The following is a 20761-nucleotide window of genomic DNA, read 5'->3' as shown; positions in this document are numbered from 1 at the left end:
AACCACAGTTTTCCCTTTAGCCATTGACAAAGTGGGTTTTATTCGGGGGATGTGCCCCATCTTTCTGCAGATCCTACACTGGTTTATTCTCAGGGAAGGCTTGCTTCCCCGGCCTCTGCTCCTCCCTCTCCCCCTTCCTGCTTCTTCATCAATGCCCCGTAAGGCAGCGATGAGGGACCTCTTATCCTTTGTCCATTTCTTTTGTTCTTCCTGAGGTCTGTGGTTAAAGACTTTAAAAGCCATTTCAATTGAAGTGTGTATAGGGGCAGTTAAAGCCCCATCCATCTTATTTAGCTTTCTGTTAATATCAGGAGTTGAATTTTGAATAAATACAGAATTAAGCATGATTTTTGCCCCCTCGCTTTCCGGGTCTAAGTTTATATACTGCCGGTAGGCTTGCATAAGGCGTTCAAGGTAATCAGCTGGATTCTCATCTGCCTTTTGAAAGACCTCATACACTTTGTGGCTCGCCAGCTGTTTCGGGAAGCCCTTTCGGAGCTCCTCAAGAACGCACTCACGGAAGCGGGACAAAAACCTTTGGTGTTCTTCGGTCTGGCCCTGATCCCATACTGGCTTGGCGTCTTTTATTATTTCTTCCACTGGAATATAAGTCTGATTGTCAAATTTCCATCTATCTTTTGCATATTTTCTGGCTGCCTGCCAAATTAGGGTTCTCTCCACCTCTGTCAAGAGAACATTCAATAGGTGCATTACATCTCCCCACATTGGCTGGTGAGAGAGCATAATCCCCTCAAACAATTGAGCCATCCATTCTGGGTCATTAGAGTATGAGGGAATATGCGTTTTCCAGTTAAAGAGGTCTGCTGTGGAAAAGGGGACATATATATAGGCTTTAGAGGTTTCGCCATTAGGTTTCACCACCACCTGTTCTCTCAAAGGAAGCATTCTTGCCCCCCTCTCGTCCCCCTCCTCCTCCTGTCCCTTCTTTTCCTTAAGGGCCGTTTTACTTCTGGTGACTGCAGGAGAACTAGCCCCTGGTCCTTGCTTTCCTTTTCCTCCCTCCTTCATAGCTATTTCCTCCCTGGAGAAAGCAAAATCTTCTGGGGGGGATGGAAAATCTTCCTTGTCCACATGACTGGAAGAAACCCCCCCCTTCATGGTCTCCCTGACTGGTAACTGTGTCACATTGGGGAGGAGGAGGAGGAGAAGACTGTTGACCCCCCATGCCTGAGGTACTCAGCTCTACTCTTGCCCCGGCTCTGTCCCATTGTTGGGCCATTAAGGCAGCCTGAACTGGGGGTGCAGTCAGGATTGTGGGGTATGCTGGCAGAATGCTTTCAAGAGACCCATAAAGGATCTTTTTCGGCTCCTCAGAGCTTGCATCCCCATATAGATTATGAAGTTTTTGTTGAACCATTAGCACAGTCCCATTTAGCCAGGAACAGGCTATTAGAATTTTGATTTACTTTGCTGCATGTGCCTGCTAGTTGAAATCTTTATTTTTTCTGATATTTATTTTTATCTGTACAAGCACAATGATGGTTTGACTTTGGTAATATATCATCTTATGATCTGCTCTGAGCCTTAATTTTAAGTGTTCATCTTTTCTTTTGGAAATCTTTTGAAAATTCTTTTTGTATCTTGGTCAGCTCCGTATTTTTACTTCCTTTGCCATTGCATGTTTTAAAGCAATAAAAGGATTTTCACTTTTTTTTCTCCCAATTTTTAATAAATATTTTTATTTATTGTTTGTGAGATTGATCTATCTCCAAAGCAGGGGGCGGGGGCTGATGTCCTAGTCACATGCCTCAAACTGCAAGGTCAGGAGATGGTGCTGTAGAATTTATTTCATTTTTATCAACCTCTTTTTCTTTGATTTGCCTATAAGGTGAATAGGGATCTCACATGCTGCCGGGCACCAGATCAAGGCATCCCTGTAGAATAGTGTTTTTCCAACTCAGCAAATTTAAGATGTGTGGACTTCTGGCTGGGGAATTCTGGGAGATAAAGTCAACACATCTTAAAGTTGCCAAGTTTGAAAAACACTGCTCTAGTAGATATGTGGTAGTGCCAGGAAACACCAAACAGCCACACCAAGGCTAGAAAGCAGGGCTTGCTGGGAGTGTATATCCAGGAAGCTTCTGGGAGAGGAGATATGAGACCTCCAATCTTTCATCCTAGGAGTTCAGCCCTGTCATTACTCTACAGATAGTCCTTGTTTAACTATGGTAATTGGGACTAGCAACTCCGCTGCTAAGCAATGCAGTTGTAAAGTGCGATGTCAGTTGCAGCAGTCCCAGTTACCATCATTAAGTGAATCCTACACAGTTGTAGTGTCCTGCAGTCACATGACCATGACTTGCAACTTACTGCCAGCTTCCCCATTGACTTTGCTTGTAGGAAGCTGGCAGTGAAAGTCACAAATGGTGATTGCATGACTGCAATGTCGTAATTGCGAGCTGGTTGCCAAGCACCTGAACCGCAATCATGTGACCACAGGGGATGCTGCAACAGCTGCAACTATGAGGACTGGTTGTAAGTACCACTCATTCAGTGCCATCATAACTTCAAATGGTTGCTGAACAAGCAGTCATTCAACAAGGACTACCTATACGGAAGACTCCATATATATCTTTTCATGTGATTGTAGCCAGTCCTTGCCTTGGCTTCTGGTTGTTGCCAACTTATTAAAAAAGGTGGGATAAAAATCTAATAATAATAACAGCAACAACAATAACTTAACAAGTATAAACAGACAAGACTAGATGAGAGTGTGCAAAAGAAAATGTAGAATGTTGGCTACAATGCTCCAAGTAAATTTAAAAAGTACTAATGATAAATCCCCATTCCATTTCTTTTATAATTATAATATTTCAATTTACTTTTAGTCAAGATTACTTTTTGACAATAGTTTCTATTCCCTTCCATTCAGTCCAATCTTGGAAATATAGACAATGTAAGAATCCATCTTGAAAAGCTGCTGTGTTCCCTAGAGAATCCTTTTGATTGCTGAAAAATACATACAATTAAGGATAGAGAACTGGGCATGGCACCTGCACATAGGAACGCATGCACACCATTTGTATTTTGAAAGCAAGCCTCTTTGCTTGCACAAGGACAGCCTTTGGAAGCAACCTAGCCTACTTGCAGACCACGATTTCCTTGTATCTAAAATACGTACGACTGCTGGCTCTAAAAAAGAATAGGTGGAGTTTAGATTGACTTTAAACATCTACACTTCTCTCAGCAAAGAATTTTTCCAAGTTCCTGTTTTTTAAATCATTCATTATCAGGAGTAAGTAAATTGCTGCTTTACCTCTAGAGGGAAGTCTTGGACAAGATTGTAACACAAATCAAACTAAATGTAATATGTGTAAAACACTGAGGGAAACAAGTGCCATAAAGCAATCTTGGTATAGATGGAGCATTCATGGAAAGTGAAGAGTGATGTACTGATAATTTGGTCCTTCTGCTGAATAGGACATTATTAAATAACTAGCCTCATCTTCTAAATCCAGAGCTCAAGGAATGCCACAGGGGTTTGCTGCCTTCAGCAGACGTAAATCAACATTCTACCGGGACAGCTTCTCCTGTTACTCTTGCTTATTTTCAAAGTTATTTTCCATAGATTTTCCAGAACTAAGCACAGTAATAAAAATTAAATTCAGACAAAATACTTTTAGAAATTAAAATACTCTACCCTATCCCAGAGTCAAGTCTGCCACCAGATGTCATATTAGAGTCCTAGAAAAGAAGAATTAAAATCAGGTAAACAGGCCAAAGGTCTGTCTTGTTAAAAATAAATCTTCATTTGATGGTAGGACATAATATAAGGAGGTTATGCAGTAGCCTGTTTATAGACACTGAGAAATATATGAATAGACCTTCTTCTATTCGTCTGCTTAACGTAGCATTAACAAAGGACGAAATATGCATAACAGCATATTTTTCAGCTGTTTTCACTTCATTTTCATACACTTACACTTTTTTGTGGGACCATACTTTCTAACTTTCACCTACCATTAGAGTCCTATAGGGTCCAGAGCCCATCATTTGAGTTTTGAAACTGAAGCAGGGGATCTCTCTGTAGGCGTGATGTTGAACCCCACAGAGCTTCAGTCCCAACACTTGGCCATCAGGAAGCTCATCCCTGCAGAAGACCTCTATCTGCCTCTCCTTAATAGCCATTATGACTGAAAAGGCCTATAGTAGTTTTTACCTTGATGGTTACATTAGCTTTCATACTTCTTATTCTAACGTCAATGCTAGCTTCATTTTTATGCTGATTTTGTTATTTTTATTTTATTTATTTATACATTCGATTTATTGTCCGCCCATCTCCCCCCAATGGGGAACTCTGGGCGGCTCACAAACTACATACTGTATATATAATTCTAACAGTGAGACAGTGAAATCTTACAATCTTACAATTATACAATTAGTGCTGTTACGCTGTGTGACCAGCAGGGGTCGCTAGGGGGTCATCCAGGCTTTTCCTCCTCCGTAGATCTTCCTCGCCGCTCGCATCGCTCGTCGCTCATGCCGGCTGCATTCGGAGGTCGGCCAGCACCAGTATTTTGCTCCCCCGCGCAGCACCGCCGGTTCCTCCCATCTAAATGGGAGTACCCATTTATCTACTCGCAGATGGAATAGCTTTCGAACTGCTGGGTGGGCAAGGAGCTAGGACAAGGGACAGGAGCTCACCCTGTCCCGCGGACCTGGGCCCGAACTGCTGGAGTGATGATCATTTCTGACCGGCAAACTCCAGCGTCATTAAGCCCTTGTGCCACCGTGTCCCAAACATAGCTTCTTTTGGGTTAGTATGTCTGAATCTAGTCACTTGTTGAGATGGGCTGCTATAGAAATCAAATAAATAAATAAATAGGTATAGCCAACTTCAGAAACTCCATGTCGACCCTATAAGGTAGACTAAGAAATAGTCACCGTGTAGACCTAAAGCTACTTTTATTGGAACAGCTATAATAACAGAATATTGCAAGTATAAATGTGCTTCTTTTCCTCTCTCTTTTATCTTCATGTGAATTGGGGTGGGGGTGGGGGGTTCTGACATGTTTTTGTAAACCACTTTCTTGATCTGGGCTCAAACTTCATTTATCTGATCATTGCTTTGGCAACAGATTTTCCTCTATCCATCCTGTATATTCACTATACTTCAAACGTTGCTGAATTACAACATGAAACAACCCTAGCTGCTATGGTAATGGGAAGGAAGAGTGGGCATGGTGCTTCAGCAGTACTGGAGTCCCACAATTTGCCTGCCTGATTTGTAAACCATGGTTCATGGGATTAGTGTACTGTATGAACCCAGCTAATTTATGGCTTACTCAATAAACCATGATTAAATAAGCCATGGTTCAGAGTAACTCATGAATACAGTTTTTATTACAGATTTTGCAATATATTTGGAGATTCAGCACAGCTGGAGGTAGTCAGATTAGGAAAAGGTTATTCTACATTACTTTGACACTTGTGTCAACCCCACTAATATCAGGCTAATCTCATAGTAGCACTCTGTTGAATTTTTGAATAAGATGGTAGAAAGTACACTTCCCACACTTGAATAGTTATGCTACATTGCTCAGTGCTTTAGAATCCATCACAACTTACAAAAGTATGCAGTGAATCTGACAAAAACCACTGTTTCAAGAATTAAGCTGACTTAAATCACTGTTGTTGGTTCAGGTACTAAATCTCCAAACTACAAGAAACTCTATAGTCCAAACAGAGCTGAGCTATTTGCTGTAGATCCTGAAGTTATTTGGTCTGCTGGTGAATCAATATGGTTTGGACAAGACCTTGAAAAGTGTGCTCATCTGCTATGAACTGAGCAGATATTTCCTCGGTTTACATGGAGATGTTTTGCTGAGTTGAAGCTGAGAAGTTCATTACATCTATCAAGATCAATAAAAAGGAATGTGCACATTCTATTTATATTTTGCTTATAGAATTTTCAGCCTGACTGAAAGAGAAATGTTGGATTTTCTTTTGCACTGAACTTTAGCTAGGATAAGAGAAATTTGTGTTGGCTCTAAACTTTCTCAGTGTATTAGGTGAAATAAAAATTGTGGCATTGCCAGTTTGTTGAATTCTGAGATTTGCCCAGCTCAGTTGAATCTGACACAGCATCCTGGATGGAACTTTTTCAGGATGCAAGGAATAAGATAATCTGAGCAATTTATGAATGAGTTGCCTGAACTATTCAAGATGAACTGAAGGCACAATCAGGCACATCACTGCCATCTTAATAAATTTGTGCACAGGATCCTAGTTTATATAGTAACAGAGAAACAGAGATCATGCAAATATTTTACTCTTCTTCCCCATTTATACGTAAAAAAGGAAGCAACACAGATATGAAAGGACCGCATCACTGTAAGTTTATTCTTTTCCTTGAGGCTGCAAGGCTAGAGCAATGCCATCTGAGACAAATTTGCAGTTCCCCAGAAAATGTAGACTATTATTTTGATTTTGAGTTTTCCCAAGAAAACAGTGATTCTGAAATGAATCCTTCCCCATGCAGTTTAGAAGCCTGATTTTCTAATATTCTAAAATACATGGGGAACACACTTCAGAATACATCTGAGTGAAGAATTGCTCAAAAGCAAAGTATATCAGAGGATGGGTCTGTCGCTCACAACTTTTCACATACAAACATTTTAGTTAGGAAATCTTTTCAAGCAAATGAGATCTCTTTGCTCCTTACTCAGATGATCTTAAGCAGACTTGAATAAGGAAAGGGGCTCTTGCAGGTAGTAACATCCCAAACTGTTTAGATTTTTAAAAGTCAAATCTAGCGTTGCCACTTGAGAGTGAAAGGGAATAGGTAACCAACATAACTTGATGTGATAGAAATCCTAATCATTTGCCACAGGAGTCTTGGGCCTACAGGAAACATTAGGGCATATTTTAAATATAGATTATTTTATTTATTTAAGACAGAGATATATTTCCAAAACAGATAATATCTCTACAGTAGATGGACAGATAATTACTGAAGTAATACAATTAATGCTCAATATAACATTAGTAAGAGATACAAAGCAGAGTACATTGAGTTGTGTTCATGATACACTATAAACGAAAAGAAATATGCATTTTTGAGTTTAATAGCAAAATCTCCACTATATTATTGATAATTGATAAAAAGAGAGGAAAAGGGAAAAAAAGAGAGAAAAAACACCCCTAAAAATATAAACCCCTAAACCCCATAATCATGATATGTAATATGGCAGAAGAAAATTGATAATTCCATGAGGAAAAATAGGTATACCATGTTCATTTTCTTTTTAAAAATAGCAATTCAACAAATGTAACTTTTTTCCCAGGTTCTGCCACATCTTTTGGAGTGCTATCCCTCAGTCCAAAACATGTTACACCGCAAAACACACACATACACACGCACACACGTACCCTCAGCATAGAACCAGTCAATCCATATAGAGAATCAAATTCTGCCGTAAGATTTATTTTATTCTTGTAAATTAATATGCTCTGGCACACAGTATTGTATCTTCAAAATAGAAATTAGTGCATTTTTGTACAATAATACATGTACTAATGTCATTAACTGTTTGACAAGATCAGTTGCTCTGAACCATTCTGCTAATATTGTGGCACGCTCAGCTATTTTAGATTAGGTAATCTTCCAGCCAGAGAAAGCTTCTGAACTATGAGAAAAGAAATCTCTCTACTAGTCAAAAAAGTGATGTGTCTTTGGCACTCTGTAGGCTGTTTATTAGATTGGGCATACTTTTGACAAGTCATTCTGGGAGATTTGTTCATCCTAATTTTATCTAATCACTTGCTTTAGCACTGGCCTCCCCATGGCTCACTTCTGTTACTTGTTTGCTTCTGAGATGTTTGCTAAGTTACCCAGTGACGTCACCAGCCTGTTTGAAAATGTTGCTCTTTATGAGCATCCCCATTAAAAGTCAAAAGGGAGACATTGTACAATCTAAGGTTATTTTCTATGTCTGTGGTACCTGACCTTTCCCCTTACTACTTTAGCCCAAAGTTTGTGTATACATTTTAGAGGTTCTTCTGTTCAAGCAATGATAACATAAAGTTAATGTGTTTGCTTAACCAGAGAAAAGAGCATTGACGTTGGAGAATATTAGTAGAAAGGCACAAAGCAAGCCTCAGAAATAGAAAGACGCATGTTGGCAAATGTCAAAATGCAGGTTGGTAAAATAGCATTCGATTGGAGATTTATTTTCTGAATCACAGAAGGAAACAAGGGTTTAAAAGTCCATGCCAAGTGCAGTATACCTGAAGAGAGAGATAATTTGAATGAGAGAGTCTTGAGAAACCTTGGAAAAGGCAATCACAGTACAGACCTGGGAACCCTAATATTCCTGTTTTCTTACTATGGAAATTCATCTCTTGTTAGTTAGTCTCTTGGTCACCATACCCATTTCTTCAGCCATTCAGACAATTGTTCCACTAGTGATACCCAACAGTCATGAAGGTAAGCTAAAGCTCTATTTCCAAAGTACTAGTTTAGGATCTTGTCTGTCTTTGTTACCTGCTTTGAGAAAGTGAAAGTTTTCGTATTGTTAAATGATTGGGTGCTGCATTGTAGCAAACAGCAACATCAGTCTGAACCTATAGAAACCCATCAGTTTAATACTGATAATCTTTGTACAAAAAGGTTTATTTCCATACAAGAACAGATACGACTGCAATATTTTTTGTTGATTATTGAAAAGTTGGTCATTCCTTACATAATGGAATAGTCCAAGATATTTTCCTTTTTTTTTTTTTCCAGATAACAACCAAAAGGTTGAGGAAGAAACTTTACCTAATCAACAAAAATCCATCTTGGAATTTTTACCAGCTTTTGATGAAGTACAGAAAAGTATCAACCACAGGTTAATTACCAAAACCACAAAATTTCAAGGTAACTAAACAAGTAAACAAAAGACCGTTGTGCATGAAGTCATAATATATTGTTGATTACAATAGATTAATTACATGTAGCTAATTTATGGTATTATCATTTCAAATTGGTTACATTCTTTTTAGGCACTTGATAAACTGGTAATCAATTCATTGAACACAAATGTGTTTATGTATTAACACTTGGATAATTCCATTACATTTTTCCATTCTAAGATTATATGCATACAAAGATATAATTATTACTTGATCAGATTGTAAGATTTTGGGGAAAATAGTATTTCTGATTGCCTCTGTATTTTGCAATTTCCAAAATATTAAGATTTTGAATTCATGTAGTAGGTCACAAAACTCATATTTATCACAATATGAGTATTTCTGTAATGAATTAAAATGACTGTCCAATATGAGTTTGAGAAATAACTTTTGCCTTATTATGTGTGTAGAAATGAGATGATGATGATGATGATGATGATGATGATGATGATGATGATGATGATAATAATAATAATAATAATAATTCCCACATAAAAACTGATACAGTAGTCTTGGCGCATAACACACCAGGATTTAACTGTGACTAAAAAAAAGAAAATGTGGATAATTGACGTGGCAATACCAGGAGATAGTAGAATAGAAGAAAAGAATTGGAGAAAGCCACAAAGTATCCAGATCTGAAAATCAAAGTTGAAAGATTATGGCATAAATCAGCAGTGGTGGTCTCAGTGGTTATTGGCACACTGAGTGCCATCCAAAAAACCTTAGATGCATTTAGAAAATCTGCACATTGACAAAATTTCAATCTGTCAATTACAAAAGGCCACACTGCTTGGATCCACAAATATACTACACCAATACATTACAACTTCCTAGGTTCTTGAGAAGAATTAGATGCAAATGAAAGCCAACACCAGCTAAAGAATTGGCAGCTGTGATTTTACACTGTTTTTTATAATAATAATAATAATAATAATAATAATAATAATAGTAGTAGTAGTAGTAATAATAATAATGGATAATTTGGTTTTGAGTTATCTTACATGATGTTTAAGTAGCATTTGACTGCAGAAAGGTAAGAGATAAATTCAGTATATAAACAAATTGTCCTTGGATACAAATTATGTCCTTGGGTACAAATCAGTTTGATATTTTAATTAAATGATATATATCAGATAGTAGAATGCACCATGCTTTGAAAAATCAGGAGACAGACAGTACTGAAATTGGATTTAACATTAAAATCTATTGTAACATTAAAATGACAGGTTGCAACAACAGTTTGAATATATTTTAAAAGAAAGAGGGGGAAAAAGCTTTCCAGCATTCTATATTAGTGCTTTATTCAGAGCTATATCCATTCATTTGAAATTTATATATCCGAAGCTGCACTAACATTCTAAGACCACAAAGGACATCTGAGTTAAGCATTTATGGTTTTTAACCACCCCCATGCTAATATAAAAGCATAAAGGAAGTCCATATTTGTTTAACTGTGGAGCAGAAACTGTATAAACACAACTTAGTGTGCAGACTTATCTGAAGAGCTGAAGGTAACCCTATTGCTGAGAGACTGAAGGCCTTTAAAAGAAGAATGTGAGTCAGCATGCCCAGATCTTTGTTCTACATCCCACTAAAGGTTAGGGTTGGCATGGAAAGTAGGAAGAAAAGAAACTTATCAGCAAAGGGGGGAAAGTCAAGGCAACAGTGCTATTCAGATAAACATTTTTAGCTTAGTTAAATTAGCTAAAAAGAAGTTCCAAGTGCCAACACCTATAATTGGAATGATATAATGAATTATTTTCACATTTCTTCTGTAGTGAAATTCGAAGTAAGTCAAATCTTCCACGGGAAAAACTTCCAAGACATTTCAAAATAAAGGATTTGTACTATGCCACATCTCTCCAGTGCTAAGGCTGAGAAACCCTGGACTAACAGTGAATGCTACTTCTCCCATACTTCATCTCTGATAGGATGAATCGGAAAAGGCAGTAGGCTTGTCAAAGGCTCAGTAGAATTGTTCTGCCCCTACAAAATCCCATGTCATAAAGCATGATGAGACTTAGGGAAACAACAAATCCCGGAAGAACAGAAAAAGAACTAGGATGATTATAATTAAGTGAGCTATGCTACAGTCCGAACAGAGCCCAAGTATTGATATTGGTGTTTTTAATGTACTTTTTGTAATACTTTTTTTCATTGACTGGGATTTGCATTGCCAATTAATTTGTTTGATAAATTAAACAATTAAGGACATTACCAGTTGATGATCTAACTTGCTTCTTGCTGCCTTTTTAATTTCCCTACCTTTTCAAAAGGAAGGGAAGGACAAGCCAGTCAATCTCTCTTAACTATACATGGAGAAAAGAAAAAAAAAATACATATATTGCTGGACAAAGGTATATTTACCTTTAGTATTTTTTTAGATTTTTTTATGCTGCCTTTATTATTTTTATACAATTCAAGGTGGCAAACATACCTAATACTACTTGCTCCTCCTATTTTCCCCACAGCAACAATCCTGTGAGCTTAAGCAAAATAATGCCCTAGTGGAGAAAGAGAAGGAACTATGGTCAAAATTATTCTATTCTGAAACTTTTTTTGTAGTGCTTGCAAATTTAAACCTACACCATGCCATAGATGCTGATGCATAGTGTCAAATGATAATATTCTATTTTTAACTCATTTTCCCATTTACCTTTCAGCTCATGCAAAGATATTTGGAAAGACAATCAAAAGGGTAAGAAATTGCCACCTTTCTAAAAACAAAAAAACAATTCCTCCCTTTCACTAATATTCTAACATTGCAAAAAAAAAAAAAAAAAGCATTTTTTTCTAGGGTTCTAATTACAAATTAGTTTATCAGAATAGTTCTTTCTGTGAGGATCTTCGCACACATAAGCAAAGAGTTCTGAGGATCTGAGGAATGCATTTTAATTGGAAACAAACAAATGACAAAAAATGTGTACCTGGGACTGTCCTTTCTCTTAATGCTGCTAAACAACCTGCAGCTCCAGACGACATGGAAACACAGATTTCTTAAACCTGAGCTAAATGATGTAGCTCCATAAATGAGGGAATATCAATACACATTCTCAAAACTGCTGTTTCAAGAATAGCCTTCGAAATTCTTTTGCGGTTAACCCTTCTGCTTTTTTTCTTTTTTTACATTCTGGATAGGATGTGTTGAGTAAAGGGCAGACTAGTCCCCACTTTCCTCAACAACAAGGTATTGTTGAATCAAGCAAGGATTTCCTGAAAACCTATCCTTTAACTAGGAAGAACTTCCAAAGAGCAACACTCCAGCCTTCCAAGAAATCAAAGAAAAGAGGTACGTCTTCTGGCAGAAAACAGTGTTAGTGTAAACACCAAAAGGCTTGAATTAAAATTAAGAAATGCCATGATCCAGTTGCATAGAGGTCTGGATTCTGAAGTTTTTGATACATTACATCGACTGATCTTGGGAGTCATCATTTTGTCCCAGCCATTATTCCATTCCGCCACTGATTGCGGGAAGACCATTCATATCCTGGAAGTTTATCCCTGCCTGCACCATTCTGATATCAGTGACAGTGGGTAGAGCCTTGCTAGTTTTGCTTTGGCCAGAAAAAGCCGGGAGCTGCAGGAGAACGCAGGTAGTAAATCATAGGTCAATGCAAACTTTCCCAACCTGCTACTAACCAGGCGCGTTGGAAGTGCAACTCCCAGAATTCCTGTCAGCATGGCTGAATGGTGGGAATGCCAAGAGGTGGGATTTCAGTGTATCTGAAAGGTTCCGGGTTGGGGGGTGCCAAAAGCAGATAGATGTGAATGGCCAACTGAATGTATTCCATGAGCAAAGCTATATTAGAGAGAGGCTCATGTGAATCATATTTTAACTGGGTTTTAAAAGTGATGTTTTCTTCTATTCCAGCTTGTTTTTGGAAATACTGTGTGCAAAGCAAGTAGCTGCTTAAAAGTGTCAAATCAACAAACCATTTTGGTGATTAAGGAATTGAAGCCTGACAATGAAATCTTCAGAATCTGAAGACTTCTTCCACAGCAGTGATTCATACAAATAGCAATTTGACCGTATGTGCTTTGTGCTCATATATATTTAAAACATGTCTCAGTATTTAAGACTTTTAGCATTTTTTTAAAAAAATTACAATAATAATATAATAAAATAATTTTTATATGAACCATGATATATCAATGGAATCTTGACAGGAATAAAAGTGATAAATCTTTCTGGATGACAACTGTCAGACAGTGACAAAACAGTGGTGACAAAATATAGGTGTTTCTTCAGATAATACACAAAAAATGACATACACTCTCCAGGACTGAGGTTGTCCATAGAAGTTGCTGGGAAATGCCTAGGATGTCCAATAATTTGTATGTCCATAGCTTGGAATGTCATTATTCTTAGCACTTCGTTTGATCCACAGGCTGCTTTTCAATGCTATTGCAACACATCTAACTACAAGTAGTACCCAAAATAGAGCTGGACTATAGGTATGGCCTATACACATATACTAATTTTTTGCTCTTCCAGTCATCCCAATCTTGGGACTGGTAAATTTCCTGCAGCTTAATTTGGAATTAGACTCAGAAAACTACTAGCCTCCACTGCTTTTTCTGTCTCCAGCTGCAACATTGTAATTTTTAATGCTCCTAACACTCTTACAGTTGTGCAATGTGGTCCAAATGCCACTCCAAGTCCATGCACAGATCTCTGAACCTCGAGCCACTATCTTGATCCTTTCCATTTATTTGGCAGTAGCAGCCTCAACATCTGAGAAAGTTCAACTGGGCAGCACTTTGCAAGTCAGACTTCTCTTTTCTCCTATCTAGAAAGCTAGCACTGCAAAGTTCACAGATGCCAAGAACTTTGAGAAATGTAGTTTTCAGTGTTGGTACAGGCAGTCCCCAGTTTAAGAAAAAGTTCCATTCCCAAGGTCTGTCCTTAAGTCGAATTTGAATGTAAGCCAGAACAGTATTATTGTATAATACAGTATAAGTAGTATTGTGTAATGAACTTGAACATTGTGTATCTAACTCGAATTTTGCTACAATAGGCTCCAATCTTAATTATGGGTCATCTGTAAACTGGGCGTTCTTAACCAAGGGACTACCTGTATAACATTATGTGCAGTTGTGTGCCATTGAACGTTGTGTGTTTGGAAATTAGGTTTCCCAGGCTCTTGTGCCTTAAATGCTGTCATGACAGCAATCCATAGGAAGTGGGGAGTCCTGGAATGAATATATTATGGTTCATAACACACTTAGTTGGAAAACTCTATTTCCATGCTGTGTGAGATACTGTCATTCACTACATCAGTAGTAACAGTAGTAGTAACATGGCAATCAGCATGTTAAACAGCTGACATGCTTAATTTGGTAATACTGTTTGGAAAGATGCAATAATTAGTAAATATAGCTGAATACTTTGAGTAGGACAAGTTCTATTCTGGGTCAGAGGATAACTGTTGATGGCATTAGGAAATTCACCAACCCTTGAGCATTGTTTAAAAAGCCAGTTCTGTTCAGGAATAAAATGTACTTCAAGGTAAGTATACAATGAGGAATATAAAAAAACAGGCTGTGAGAATCCATGAGTACCTTTCAAAATCAAGTTAGCTTCTACTTATAGATGGCTATGAAAAGTGACAAGGTGCTGGTTTGGTACTTGATTAGCAGGACCATAGGAAATTGGTGATACTGGATAGGATAGTTAATTGTGATAGTAGTTTTCTTTGTGCAGAATTTTATCTTATTTTTTTTGTTTTATGTGGTGTTTGAAATGCAAGCCCTACTTTTCTATATTATTCCAGTAATGAATGCATGAATCTCTTTAATCAGTCATTCATAAAAGGCACAGTAGCCAAGAACAATTGTTCCTAGCTGGGTTCATAGTGATAAGGTATTATCTCAGTTACTATATTACTAGTACTAGTAATAACAATTTCATACATTTAGCTCAATTATCTGAATTTTCTGCAATTAATGAAGTGATTTTTTTTTAATCCAAGCACTAGAACTATGCATAACCTTGCTTTTTACTAAAAGTACTCCAAGAATATGGTGATTCAATTTTCTTTATCTTTTTTGTTTCTGATTATGAAAGTGTAACTTATACAATGAGCTGCTCAATTTTCTTCTACAGATCTAGTAAAAACACAAATGTCTGTCTTCTTTTTCACCATAAACTATGGTTACACTTTCTGAAATGGCATCGGACCTAATGGAGTAATATTAAGCAAATGGCTAATGCTTCCATTTAAACCAATTAGTTATATTTAAATTCAGTAGTTTTGATCCAAATGGTTTCCTAATTCTTCCCTTTCTCCAAACTTAAAATCAGTACAAACTTAAAATACAGATCAACATATTTAAATCATAATTTGTATATTTTCTGTTCAAATATGTGAAGTATATTAATTAACTACAATATTTTAATGTATTGTTTATATATGCTTCAGCAGATTGAATGTAGCAGTAATATTTGTTTCCTGTGTAACATATCAAATATAGTATTAATCTTGGTTTGACTGCAGACAGGGGAAGGGAAAAATAATTTCCCTTGGATCCCCCTGGCATCCAAAGTATTAAATCAATGTTTATGGAAAGTTAATATATCTGTGACAAGTCATCTTCCTAGATGCAAGTATTATGAAGAATTAATAGCAGCTTCTTTTTGCCCTTATACCAAAGTATTAAACCAAGGGATTTCTTTGTTTTATTTGTTCCATGTATCTTGAGAGGGAGAAAATGAAGTAACTTCTTCTTTTTAAGACTTCACTCAATCAATCTGGCAATAGCTCTGAAACAAAACAGAAACTGTAATACATTTGAATGAGAACAGGAATCTGTTGTCTCTATTTAAAATGTCTCTGACTATCCTCATAGTCAAAGGGACTATGAGCTCAACAATAAGGCCATTCCAGCAGCTGTCTGGCTTTCCCTCACTAATAAATAACTTTCATTGCAGCCAACAGTAGAAATTAGGACCTTTGGCACCTGCCTTGTAGGTAAATGAATTGTTAAATACTTGGAAGTTGATGCAGCAGTGCTTGGGATTATTATGCCATGGAATACAAAAACTGGCATTTACATGTGCAATGAGAATTCTCCAAAGAGGTCTAGATCTCTGTAAAACAAGCACACAGGTGCAACTACCTGTTGTTGGGCCCCCATGGATGAAACACAACAGACCAGAAATTGCCAATGCAATTCCTCAGGCACCAAAGAATTTGTGGCACACCCAGCCTCTAGAGCAGTGTTTCTCAACCTTGACAACTTTAAGATGTGTGGATTTCAACTCACACTGCTGACTAGGGAATTCTGGAACATGTTAAAGTTGACAAGGTTGAGAAACACTGTCCTAGAGCCTCCAAGCCAAATAAAAAATAATTTAAAATAAAATAAGGCCAAAATGATCTTGCCAAATTTGGCAAGATGTTGGTGCTAATATATAAATTTCAGGTGAGAATGCTGAAGTCTTCCAGAAATGTCAAGAGAAAATAATGGAATTTTACATTTACTTTTGTGGTGCCTGGAGACTGATGCTATACAGTATAAACTTATCTGAAGTCTTTTAGTTGTTATTCCCAATGCCAACAGAAGCTGGATTATATCAAATCCTCCATACCTTATTATCAATGTTTAAAAATGGATGTTTGCAAGCAATCAGCTGTGATTGGTACCTAGAAGTCGATCAATTCAAATAGAAATCTACATGCGGGACAACATACATAACTATTCTTCAGTGTTCTTATTAGACTTGGAAGCAAAACAAAGAAAAATAGCTCCAGTTAAGTCCTTTAAATTTTAACCCTACATAACCTCTCAAGTTCTTGATGTAGGAAAATAACTATCAGAAGCCTAAAACCTGTAATTGTTATATAATTTAGATGTCACTATTGCAAATGTTGTCAGTTTTGATCAAATTAACATACAGCCTATATGTCTAGTTTATATGCATATCCATAATTACACATACACACACACACACACACACACACACACAAACATACAAAAAATCCCACATACTATATATTTCAATAAGTGGATTAATAAAATAGTTGTACCCAGAAAATTTCTCCATTTCATAGCTTAAAAACCTTGCTGCTGAATGGATGGTTTGCTTTTGATTTCTTTAAAAAAAATCACACTCACAGAAGAAATATAAGACACAGAACATTCTTGGTTTATTTCATTCTTTTTGCAACATCCAAATAGGCATGTTCTATTTCCCGATCTGCAGGGCAAGTATTTATGAATTCATCCCTATCATATGCATTATTCAAATATCTCCAGATACCAATCATTTCAGATGGAAATTCAAAATTTCTATACTTCTTTGCCACAACCTTAAAAAAAAAAAAAGATAAATGAAGAAATCATTAGGCTTATCAACAGAGTATTGTTTCTTAAGGAATTGGTAGAAACCAAAAATATAGTGATGGAAAATTGTACAAAATGAACTTTAATGTAGCACTAAAGAAGTATTTTATATCTTGCACTTTGAAAAACAGGTAATCTGAAAAAAAATTGGACATTCATAGTTTTTGGTCATTCTTCTTCATTAACTGTTTGGCTTGAATGGAAGGGATAGAATAGACTAAACTTAAAGTAAGGATTTTTAAAATATTAAATGTGAGATAAATCTGAGTTGAAATTATAATTTTCTAAAAATGGTTTATATGACAAATTGGCATAAACACTGCATAAAAGCATACATAAACATAGTTTGGAGTATTCACTCACTATGAAACAAATGTATAGGAGGAATTATTCTTGCATGCATTATTTAGTTTTATATAAAGGAAAAAAAACAAACCTTGATGATATGAAGTTTTGGCAAGAGATTGCAATCTGCTAATGTGAGTTCATCACCATCTAGGAATTTCCTTGTGGAAACAGTGATGTCTTCAGTGCTATAGGCATCTATTTCTTCAGGCAAGGGTGTAGTTAAGTAATTATTCAGTTTATTTAAAGCCTTAAGCAATGCTTTTTCTAAATCTAGAATCAAAGAAAAAGGAGAATAGTGGAATTCACTATTTGTACCCTGGTAATTATGTAGCCAAAACAGCGCTACCCAAGAAGAGGAAGATAACAGTCTGAATACTTGGAGGGAGAAATCTGATACTTGCTGTGATAAAAAGATCTTGAGAAAATAACTTGTAAAAAGTACTCCCCACCCTACACACATACACGCACACACGCACAGACGCACCACAAGTGACAAAGCTGTCCACGTGGGAGAAAGGAGAAGATATAAAATCCAAAACGGTGGGGCCACTCAGCCAAGCCCTGCACTCAGAATCTGAGCTGATAAATGGATAAAGATTGTAATGTTAAAGAAGAGAATAAAGGAGTAGAAAATATAAGGGAGAAAGCAGGTGGTGAAATGGAGGACGAATCAGGTAGAGGGGGGGCTCTTAACCTCTAATAATACCTAAAGGAAACAAACAAGTTGATGAAGATGATTAAGCATGATCAGTAGCCACAGAATATTAGCTATCAGTTAGAAAAGAAAGTAAATAAATAAAAACATGGGGTAGAGAAAATGAAAAGCAAATAAAATTACTATAAAGGGGTATCTTTGAAGCTGCTGTTGCATATAAAAGTCTTTGGCTAGCTACAGTGATAAGATAGCATTGGGGTAATTTTGCAACCAAGCACTCTTCCCTCCCAGGGGCTGAAACCAAGATTGCATATTGCTGAGAGGATGTAGTCAAGGCAAGAGGGAGATAAATGGCTATAGAAAGGCATCTCGATCAGGGTGCTGAAGGTCATCTCAGGGGTAGAACGTGTGAGAGAGATAGTCCTGAGACAACAAACATTTTCCCACTACCCACTGCACTCATCAAAGCAGAAAAGAAACTCATCCCAACCATTTTTGAGTCAGTGACTTGAAAATCAAGCAAACAAAAAATCCAGAAGCCACAGCTTGTATTTAATCCCCTGCTAAAGCAAAGGATGAAAGAGAATGACCTCTTTATTGGTTTACCCCCAATTCTCTGTGTTACCTCAAGCCTCTGTTAGGCTACTGTGTATGCTGGAACAGCTGCAAGAACATGTACAGAATCAAAACAACCCAGATCAATCCCAGCTGCTTTTGACCATTTGTCTAGTCCTATGCAAAAAACAATTTTGAGTGTTGCTGTGGAGGTCTGTAAATCAAGGTACCCTTCTCCTTTATGGGACCTGCGACTTGAATGCTACATTAGCAGAAGCCTAGGAAAACAAACCCAGAAGTTCTGCAAAAACTTTATTATTGCAAATAGAATGATCACTTTTTTGTCTTTGCAATTCTAGATTTCCTACAGCTGAGTTAATAGATGCAGGTGCCAAACACAAATGACATGGCATCTACGGAAACTGGAGGAGTGCAACAGCCCATGTGGAAGTGTCCTCAGACTTCAAAACATACATTTCTATGCTTTAATTTCCCTTGCTATGAAAAAAAAAACATGGATTAAAGTCCAATAAATGAGGTGGCATAGCTACTATATTGTGCAGAGATATATATATATTCCTGTGTCCTAGAATACCACTTTACACATACTATCCAAATAGGGGGGGGTTGCATGGGGGGGGTGTATGGAACTGGAGAATGGAAACAAAAGTTTCTTCACATGAACTTCCATTTAATCCTGTTAGAGTGCCATATACAAATATATCAATGAATAACATTATCACTACTCACTAGTAATGATACAAAGTTTATAATACTTACTTTCATTGGCATCTTCCCTTGTATTTTTTATGAATGCAGAAAATTTAGCAAATACATCATTTCCTGCAGAGTATGATTCTGGATGATTTGGTGCAAGTTTAGGATATCTGAAAAATTTAACACACAAAAATTATATTCCATCTCATTGTTTTTCAGCATTTTATTTGAGACTCCTGAAATAGATCTTAACTGTCTATGTCAGTCAAATGTCTTACCCATCCATTAGCCATATTTAATCTTTTTCAATCCATGGTCTCTCGATGCTCAATGATTTAAGAATATTCAACACCCATTCTGTATAATATCAAATTAATCGTAGCACAGCAGAATACTATACCTTGGTGGTGCTAACTTTTCTTCTAGAAATTCCTCAATTTTATTTACATCTATTTTAACATCACCATCAAAAGTCATAAATGGAGGATTTGTTCCTGGAGCTAACTTCTGTAAGTCTGCAGGTTTCCTACACAAACAGAAATATCTTGTTTGAGGGAAGCAAAAAATAAAAACAAAAACTGGCTAACTGCAAATTATTGAATTTTAGTTCAGCTACCTGTCTTGGAATTTAAAACAGTGATTGCCAGTGTAGCATTCAAGTACATTTGTCGGAATAAATCACACTTAGTTCAGTCTAAATAGACATGATGGCCCCGTTTGTGTGACATGCTAAACTAGTCCGGGGGTGAGGGAGTTAGCAAAACGTATCAACTATGTCATTCAAACAGATGCAAAATGGCTAACAGAGATACAACTCTCCCATCTGGAAAATGAAAGAGAGATGAAATCCTAGAATGGCTTTGGAAGAATGAGTCTCCTCTCAGCATTCTGACGAAACACAAAGAAAGGGACAGGTTGACTGAGTTCCCCTCTGACATTTTAGATGGTGCCAGCTCTAATCAAGCCACCACATATTTTTCATTATTTTGGGGGGAAAGGGGGGAAAAAGAAATAGGGAAATATAGTTTTCCATTCTCATCATGGCAGCTGGGAGGACTACAAAATAGTGGCTTTCTCTTTCATCTGAGTACCATGAATTGCTAGTACCCAGAAGTAAATCAACTGACTGGGAAAGTGGCTAACACAATGCAAGTCCTCATGCCATCTCCTGACACAGCCACAAATCAGACATCATAGGAGCAGAGCCATGTTAGTCTATGA

The 20761-nt window shown here is 37.0% G+C and overlaps 2 protein-coding genes across 5 annotated transcripts in view; one reads left to right on the top strand and one right to left on the bottom strand.

Annotated features, from left to right (window-relative positions):
* Nucleotides 1–6953: 6953 nt before the first annotated feature.
* Nucleotides 6954–19454, top strand: LOC148215136 (uncharacterized). 2 transcript variants are annotated; one of them, XM_088144666.1, is made up of 5 exons: nt 6954–8449; nt 8750–8881; nt 11583–11617; nt 12058–12208; nt 19183–19454. In XM_088144666.1, the coding sequence occupies exons 1-5, from the start codon at nt 8350–8352 to the stop codon at nt 19200–19202; spliced, it is 438 nt and encodes a 145-aa protein (XP_088000792.1). In that variant the 5' UTR covers nt 6954–8349; the 3' UTR covers nt 19203–19454. The 2 variants fall into 2 exon arrangements, with proteins under 2 accessions (XP_088000792.1, XP_088000791.1); XM_088144665.1 differs by lacking the exon at nt 19183–19454 and having other exon boundaries at nt 12058–16959.
* Nucleotides 17048–20761, bottom strand: part of CLIC6 (CLIC family member 6) — a 30641-nt gene continuing 26927 nt past the window's right edge. For all 3 annotated transcript variants that reach the window (XM_088144664.1, XM_088144663.1, XM_007420180.3), the window contains exons 3-6: nt 19941–20066; nt 19604–19710; nt 17702–17883; nt 17048–17231 (exon numbers count right to left, since the gene is read on the bottom strand). In XM_088144664.1, coding sequence (XP_088000790.1) covers nt 17070–17231; nt 17702–17883; nt 19604–19710; nt 19941–20066 — 577 coding nt within the window. In that variant the 3' untranslated portion in view covers nt 17048–17069. The remainder of the gene's footprint in view (nt 17232–17701; nt 17884–19603; nt 19711–19940; nt 20067–20761) is intronic.

The sequence above is a fragment of the Python bivittatus genome, unplaced genomic scaffold (assembly GCF_059951505.1).
Source record: "Python bivittatus isolate LINGU-HERP-01145 unplaced genomic scaffold, Pbiv_v1 ctg000350_np1212, whole genome shotgun sequence".
Taxonomy (NCBI): Eukaryota; Metazoa; Chordata; class Lepidosauria; order Squamata; family Pythonidae; genus Python; species Python bivittatus.
This window is presented reverse-complemented; position numbering and strand designations above follow the sequence as displayed.